Source organism: Cotesia typhae, unplaced genomic scaffold, assembly GCF_013202065.1.
Source record: "Cotesia typhae breed Kobodo isofemale line unplaced genomic scaffold, CoteBio_Ctyphae scaffold_13, whole genome shotgun sequence".
Lineage (NCBI taxonomy): Eukaryota > Metazoa > Arthropoda > Insecta > Hymenoptera > Braconidae > Cotesia > Cotesia typhae.
Window position 1 is genome coordinate 16,313,043 of NW_027423774.1, and position 8,595 is coordinate 16,321,637.

Sequence of the window (8,595 nt, forward strand, 5' to 3'; positions counted from 1 at the left end):
TCCAACAGTAACTATTAAAAAGTGTAAAATTACCAATCTTACTATTAATTATACCAAATAATATTATAATAATTAAAATATTATTGCAATTACTAGTATTATTATAATTACTTATTACTATTACGCTATAAACTAAGTAAATGATATAATTGTTGATTAATATTATCACTATTGTTAATTTCACAATTAAACTTAAATAAAGTGAATTATTTCAAAATATTTTAAATTTAAAAACTGTTGTTTTGAGTGGGGGGGCTCCGCCCCCCCAACCCCCCGGCCGGGGCTTCGCCCCTGGACCGCGCCGGGGCTTCGCCCCGGACCCCTTTTCGTTTGTCTAACCTAGCTTTATTTTTCGATATTTAATTACGAACTTTTGGCCTGGTGGGAGAAAAAATAGTATGTGCACCACGGGAAAAATAGTAGTACATTTTCTCCCGCGTGTTTGCCACCCTCGCCTTCGGCTCGGGTGGCAATTTCACACGCGGGAGAAAATGTACTACTTTTTTCCCTAGGGGCACAATGTACTATATAGAAGTGGATTATTGCTTTCAATGATACAATAAAAATTAAAAATACATTAAAGTGAAATATACCGTAAAAACTAAAAAATATAACGAAGAAATACAGTGTGAAGATCTGACTTGATTCGACTTGATTTGTAGTCGCTCTGATTCAACTAATAATATTAAGATAGTAATAAATAATAATTAAATAAATAATAGTTGTCTAAAAATACAATTTCCATTAAAATTATAATGTTAAAGTTCAATTGATAATATGTATTATTTTCTTAAATTAAAAAATTTATGTTGAAAAAAGTACTTTTTATTTACAGGAACAATAAAAATTACTATGCTTGAAGTATTTTATCAATTCGGTTCTCTGGATTTCGTATTAACAGTTTGAAATAGTCAAAATTTTGACATTTACTGTTTTCTGTTTACTATATAAATCGATTAATTACTTATACTACTTTCATTAAAAGTAATAATTTTACTTAGTAAAAAAAATTTTTTTTCCCACCGGGCGTAAAGCGTCAACTTTAGCCCCGCTGCGCTAAACGAAGTTGCCGCTTTCCGCCTTCGTCGGAGAAAAAAAAAGTATACACTCCTCGGGAAGTAAAGTAAGAAATGTCTCAGATCACATGCAATTGTAAGCCGAGGCGAAGCCGGCTTTCTTACTTTACTTCCCTAGGGGTGTAATATACTATTATCATTTCATTAAAAAAATTTTCATGTTAAATATTCAAACTCTAGTGTATTAATTATTAAACAATCTATCAGAAAATCTTGAATATCCACTGTTACGTTCTCGTAAATTTTAAATTTATTTAAAGTTTTATAAATCTGTTTTAAAAATCATTAAATAATTATTTAAATCATTTAATTATTATCCGAGGTATTTCGTAACGGAAATACCTCGAGATAACAGATTTATAGAACGTCAACGCAGTCTAGTAGACTAAACAGTCTACGTTGTGGGTTTTGGACTGCGTTGATGTTCTCATAGGGTAACCTGAGGAATCTCTGCTGATCCAAGGCTGAACCTGCCAATTCCTTTTTAATAAATCTATTTAATTGTCAATCGATTAAAATGGGTACTTATTAAAACCTTCAACCAGGGTTGAGAGCGCTTATCAGCGTTTCACCCTGGTTCCTTTACCTCGAGCGCTAGCCAGCGTTCGGGTATCCTATCCAAAAATATCCTAACTATTACCCCCAGGGTAAGAGCGCTTATTAGCTGTTCTCACCCTGGTGAAATTGCCCAGAACGCTAGCCAGCGTTCAGGCACTCTACCCATTCCCCTTCATTATCTACCTGTAGTAGGGTGATTCAAAAAAAAAGAATATTTTTTTTTTCGTTTGGTACTCTGAAAAATAGGTTCCTAGACACCTCTAAGAAAGCCTTTCCAAGCATGAGTTCTTAATTGTAACGGGAAGGTCCTCCTTCTTACAGTTTTCTATTTTTTCTTATTATCAGATAGAAAAATTTATATCTCGCTTCCAACTACTTGAAAAAATATCTTGTTCCTTAGATTTTGTAGGAAATTGAATGCTCTACAAAAAAGGTCTCTTACGATTTTTTCGTAAACCCAACCGTTTAAAAGATATTAACGGTTAAAGTTTGATTATTTTTGGGAAAATTTTTTATTTCTTATGAATTTTATAACTCAATGAAAAAAATCATTATGAATGATGAAACTCATAGTTTTGTAGGAAATTTACTGCTCTATAAAAATGGTCTCTTATGATTTTTCGATCAAGTTGAGCGTTTACGAGATATTCATCGTCAAACATCAATGCATATCAATTTTTCTAGTTTTTGATCAATAATTCGAAAAATTTCAATTTATTCTGTGAGTTTCAAGGAAATTTAGACAAATTTGAGTTTCTATGAATAGAAATATGTTATGAACTATTTTTTTAATTAGTTTTTTTAGTCTTGGACATGTTTGATTACATTAAAACAAAAAATTAGTGCATTTTTTTAAATATATAATTCAATTTAGTGTGTTTCACATGTGTTTCACTTTTTTATCGAAGAATTTATTTATTTAATTATCAACTGCCATATAATTTTCAATATTTTCAACATAACGGTACACTTTTACTGTAAATAATTTCCTCTATTGCAGTTTGGGTAGTTTTTTCGATGTTCTTTGATAATTTGCAATAAGTATTGGAATTGCTCTTCATTTTTGTCAAGCATTGATTATACTCACTAACTAATGCAACAGCTCGTTCTGCTGAATCATTAACAACTTTCAATAGGTTAAAGTATTCTTTATTTTCAATGTAACTGTCATTAGTAGGCCACGATTCAATATCTTTATCAAGGAAGTCATATGGTAAATCAAAGATTTTAAAGAGATTTAAAGAGACTTTTTAGAAACAAAGTCACTCAGACTTTTTGCGTTAATGAATTCAAATCGTTTTTATCAATTATAAATTTTTAGCTTTAGAATCTGTACCGTTACGAGTATTAACAGCTCCAACAATATTTTTTTACTTCCAATGAAACGGTATCGTCAAATAATGATAAAATGGCAAGTTCATCACTTAAATACCATAAATGCAAAATCATTTTTTCACAAGTTGCTGAAGAAATCAATGAATTGATATTTTTGTACTCGAATAAATTTTTCAAAAACTGCAAGTCATGATTAGCAGCAGTTGTTGCAGAAGTTGATGAAAATCAAGCTTTTAAATACAGTGTAACTATAAATATACAAATTTGCCGAAGACCGTCCAATTCTTTATTAGAAAGTTTAAATTCATTTCTGAATAGAAACATTTTTAAACTGTAAATTGCCTTCGCCATCCACCTAGCATGATGAATTGCACCAGGACGTTTGAAAAAATTTCTTCTTGAGGCATTTCTCCAAGGAAAATCAACGACAATTCCAACAATTCTTTATAGTCATCTCGGGGTTGTAGTAACTATCAAAAACAATTAAAAATTTGTCAGAAACAAGAAAATTTTTTTCTTAAAATCGCAGTTAAATCATACCTGTAAGGATTGTGCAATTAAACTAGATATTTCATTTTTTTATCCAAAATGATATCAGCAACAACAGTATCTTCAATTCCAGATTTATAATTAGTTTTATTTATTTCATCCCATGATTTTTAAATCTTCCGAACATTGGTACGTTTGGCCCAGATGACACAGGCCAATATACTTCAAATGCACTTCTCAATATGATCTCAAAAATGTGGTGACGACATGGTAACCAGATTAACTCTCTTCCCAAAGTCTTTTCAATTGCCTTACATGTACCGTTATGAATTCCTGTATAAAGAAAATAGATAACTATCGTTAAATTTAATATTTTCAACAAATTGTAGATTATATTTAAAATCCAAATGAGTAAATAATTCTCAATAATTTCAAAAGTGAAATTCAGTAAGCAATAAAAATTAAACTAGAACGTTAATAATTAAATATTTTTAGATTAAATTATCATTGATAAGTTACCTGTATTAACTGCCGTCGTGTCAAAACACATCGCCTTAACATAATTAGTAATACCCCATTCACTCAATGTCGATAAAATGGCTGATGTTTGATTGTCTGCCGTCCCAGAATTCATTTTTGGAACCCCAAGTAATTGTTCGGTACCAAATGCAGTTAAAATAACTGGTAGCCGTTCCACAGATTTTGATCCAACAAGGTCATTCAGCATTTTTCCGTCCCAATGCACAACGTATTTATCGTGTGTCTTAAAGTTGTCATTAAGTCCTTTAGCAATGTCTTCTCTTTGAAGCATACGAGCTCGTTGAATTGAACTATTACTGAGCGTTGTATCTTCAATTTTAATACCTACTGCTAGTAAAACCGGAGCAATAATAAACATCGCATTTCTACTGCTGACATTAGCTCGGTCGAGTCCAAAAATGACTTCAGGAGTTAAGACATCAAGTTTTGCTCGTTTTGTCGGAATTGGAGGTTCATACTCTGAATCAGATCCAAAATTTGTAACTCCACTTAATGTATACGTAGAGAACGACTCTGATTTTTCACTTGGAACAATCGCATGACTGGTAGACGGTTGATCTAAGTCTGGAATAAGATCTGTTTTATAAATTAAACGAAGAAAATGTATAGAATTTATTCATTTTGATGACAAATAATTAAGAAAGGACTCCAAAAATTGTCTAGTCAAATGTCATCTAGTCATCTATGAAAAGTTACACTACTACCTGACTTTATAATAATTAAATATCTCAGATACTTACTACTCTCATCTATTCCCATCATAGTTGTGGTTAAGTTTGATACAGGTACATTATTAGAAAGAATCTCTTTATGGGTACCGAATTTTTGATCCAAATACAACTTTCTAATATTATCATCAAGCACTTTTAAGGATTTTTCGCTCACAATGTCGAATAATTGTTCAAGATCAGTCTGAAATTTCATTTCCTTTTGGTTTTGCGCTGAATTCTTTTTATCGAAATTTTTTTGTAATTTTAACCATTGACTGTGATAGCGAAGAAATTTTTTGACTGCATTAGGAGCTCCACTAGTTGGAATCTGATTTTTTCTCCACAGTTCAATAACTTGGTCAACTGAATTTTTAGCACTTTGTTTGATTGAATACTTTAAAATTTTAAGTTGGTAGAAAAACACACGCATAACCTCTTTCACTTTTGGTAACTTACGTTCCGAAATTCTTTGTAGAGGTATTCCGATAAAACGTATTTCTTTATTCATTGTAGGTTAATTGATGATAAATAAATTTATGTGATGATTATAAGACTTATTTAAAATGAATTATTTTATTACGTATTCAAGATGATCAGTTTTAGGAACACTGAAAATACGGTATTAAATGGGTAGATACTGAAGATAGTTGAGAGTAAAAAACATAGATGGCGTTAGTTTCAGAAGACAAACAGAAGAAGAAATGGAATTCAAAACAAAAATCCCCTCGATCGAAAATTTTATGTATATTTTGTGAAAAACAATTTAAAAATACGCACTGAACAAATTTCATAATAATAAATGACAATGCGATTAAGATTTTAAATTATTAAAGATAAAATTAAAAAAAAAAATTATTAGAATAAAAACTTTCAAATGAATTTTTGAACAGAAAACATCTATAGGAGTTGCTTTTATAATAAAAACTCAAATTTGTCTAAATTTCCTTGAAACTCACAGAATAAATTGAAATTTTTCGAATTATTGTTCAAAAACTAGAAAAATTGATATGCATTGATGTTTGACGATGAATATCTCGTAAACGCTCAACTTGATCGAAAAATCATAAGAGACCATTTTTATAGAGCAGTAAATTTCCTACAAAACTATGAGTTTCATCATTCATAATGATTTTTTTCATTGAGTTATAAAATTCATAAGAAATAAAAAAATTTTCCCAAAAATAATCAAACTTTAACCGTTAATATCTTTTAAACGGTTGGGTTTACGAAAAAATCGTAAGAGACCTTTTTGTAGAGCATTCAATTTCCTACAAAATCTAAGGAACAAGATATTTTTTCAAGTAGTTGGAAGCGAGATATAAATTTTTCTATCTGATAATAAGAAAAAATAGAAAACTGTAAGAAGGAGGACCTTCCCGTTACAATTAAGAACTCATGCTTGGAGAGGCTTTCTTAGAGGTGTCTAGGAACCTATTTTTCAGAGTACCAAACGAAAAAAAAAATATTCTTTTTTTTTGAATCACCCTAACCTGTAGGCAGGTTAAACAAAAGTAAAATATTAAAATATATTTTATTTATAAATTAAAAATGAGAATTATTAAATTATGTATATTTAAAAAGTACTTCGCGGATAAATCAGTGACATGACCCACCTGGAGTCTATCGACTTCCTAACGAGGTCAAAATCTGGACATTTAAATAAATTATTTAAATTTAAAAATTAATTACACCCAAAATTTGGGAACGTAACATCCACCATAAAAATTTTTAAAACAATTTTTTTTCAATGTAATGAAAAAAATTTTTTACTTTACGATTTTACAGACTGCTTTTATTCTGTCAATGTTAAATTACGCTGTACGCTGCTTCTTTACAGTTTATTTTTCTCTATTTATTTTCCACTTGAAATACCATCGAAGCGTTTAAGCATAGTTTATTTTAAAACTGAAACTGGGTCTTGCCCATTAGAAAATTTTCAATTATCCTACTCATCAGAACCAGATAATATATATAGGCGAATGCGCCAAAGGAATAGCTTTCGGCGAATTTTCTTTCGATTATGCCGGATAGCCATTGAATAGCAGAATACGTAGTTAATTGCAACAATTAAAACAACTAGAGGTATATATTTCATTGATATTGAGCGAGTGTATGCGTCTGTTTTTTTTTAGGCAACTTACACTATTAATGTTTCAGTTAAAAAGCTGGCGATCATTGTTTAAATATACTCTTTGTGTTAATCAGTCTTTGTACAAATGTTTCTCAGTAACGATTAACAAATGTTAATGATACAAGCGTTCCTTTATCGATAAGGCTTCGTAAAATAGAAGGTTACAACTAAAGACAAAGCGCCCTATATATTATTCATTTGTATCAATAAATAGAGGATAAAAGGTCTTTGATAATCGAGCACAAATATAGCTTGTGTAGTATATCTTGTAAATATATGTCACACACATTTACATTACTTTGTAAACAATGTTGTGAAGGTTAAAGAGATTGAATGTGGGTTAGGTCGATGCCAAAGTGACATTGTCCCGGATCCACTGTAAACACTTTTTTTTTCAATGTCTTTACCATTTTATACACAGCTAGCTGGTTCAGTTTTAGACTTTTTTCTGTTTATTTATACTTTGGCGCCATGCCATCACTTTCATTCGGATATTTGGGTGGTGGTAAAGACCGTGAAAGTCTCCAAAACTTTTTTGTAGACTCAATGAAGAAAAGAAAAGAAGCCAGATGTCACCACTGACATTGATTTCAGACTTGCGACCACTTGGAATATTTCGTCCGTTAGCCGTAAAAGTCTAAATGGCTAATGGAAATTCAATTTTTTAGCCAACTATAAATGAAATTTACATTTATCTTTCTCTAAAAAGTAAATAAATTATCTTCGTTAATTATTCATCGGAAAATTAAAAATCGAAAATTTTTGTATTCGATTGAATTTTGGAAATTAAATTTCCTAATACATTAATAGTTGCATAAATTATTAAATTTCATTTTTTATTCGACAATAATTTCATTTATCATAAAATTCAATTTTTAAATAAAAAATAATATTTAAACTCATTAAATACATTTTTTAATAGAGAAACATTTCATTAATTCAGTAAATTTAATTTTACTATGGATAATTTTTTCAATAGAAATGTTTTTAATTATTTTCAATCAACATTCATTCGTTGTTTAATATATTTTTTAAATATAAATAATTCAATTGCAAATAAAATCAACCGAAAGTTATTTAATCACCGAATTAACTGGGTGAATTGAATAATTTAAATACATCACGGTTTAAATACTCGAGTGTTATGAAAGTTTCAAAAGTAGAAAAAATAAAAAATTAACTGTAGTTCTCTGAGCGTTGAAATGTATCTACCGACGAGATGATAATTTCAATTTTTATTGTTTATTTCTATTTTATCTTTTAGAATAAAATCTGACGAGATTGATAGTAAATGTTGATGTTAGAATATTGAAGGATTTAGTGTCGATGACATGAAATATAATTGAATAGCAAATAATCAAAAAGTTGAAATTCGGCAAGAAATCATAATTCTTAATTTTCAGCTAAGAAAATCGAGAAGTTATTGGTTTTACCCCGTTTTGCAAAAATCGAGTTTTCATCAGATCTCGACCATTGAAAGTCACTGGAAGCTTCCCTGATTCAGAAAGATGATTTGAAATGATTACCTCTATGTTAATTGTACATCTATCTATATAGTATTCAAATCCAATACTTTTAAATTATTTCAAATCATTTTAAATTAGATTTTTAACTTCCCGCTAAGAAAATCGAAGATTTTCGAAAAATCGGGAAGTTATTGTTTTTACCCCGTTTGGCAAAAATCGAGTTTTCAACAGATCTCGACGTTTTGAGGCCTTAGAAATCTTCCCTGACCCTTCCCGCGATGGTGTTTGTA

At 29.8% G+C, this 8,595-nt stretch overlaps 1 protein-coding gene across 1 annotated transcript; it reads right to left on the reverse strand.

Moving 5' to 3' along the window:
* Positions 1–1,433: 1,433 nt before the first annotated feature.
* LOC141534102 (uncharacterized) lies at positions 1,434–5,746 on the reverse strand. The gene is made up of 4 exons (XM_074253241.1): positions 4,739–5,746; positions 3,978–4,574; positions 3,652–3,791; positions 1,434–1,556 (listed from the first exon to the last, which is right to left on the reverse strand). The coding sequence occupies exons 1-4, from the start codon at positions 5,214–5,216 to the stop codon at positions 1,434–1,436; spliced, it is 1,338 nt and encodes a 445-aa protein (XP_074109342.1). The 5' UTR covers positions 5,217–5,746.
* Between the last annotated feature and the right edge of the window lie 2,849 nt (positions 5,747–8,595).

Bases quoted from the DNA above. Each gene is read 5' to 3' on its own strand.
- LOC141534102 (XM_074253241.1), bottom strand. From the start codon at position 5,216: ATGAATAAAGAAATACGTTTTATCGGAATACCTCTACAAAGAATTTCG. The intron at 4,575-4,738 runs GTAAGTATCTGA...TTTATAAAACAG, and splicing joins GATGGGAATAGATGAGAGTA to ATCTTATTCCAGACTTAGAT. The intron at 3,792-3,977 runs GTAACTTATCAA...TTCTTTATACAG, and splicing joins CACGACGGCAGTTAATACAG to GAATTCATAACGGTACATGT.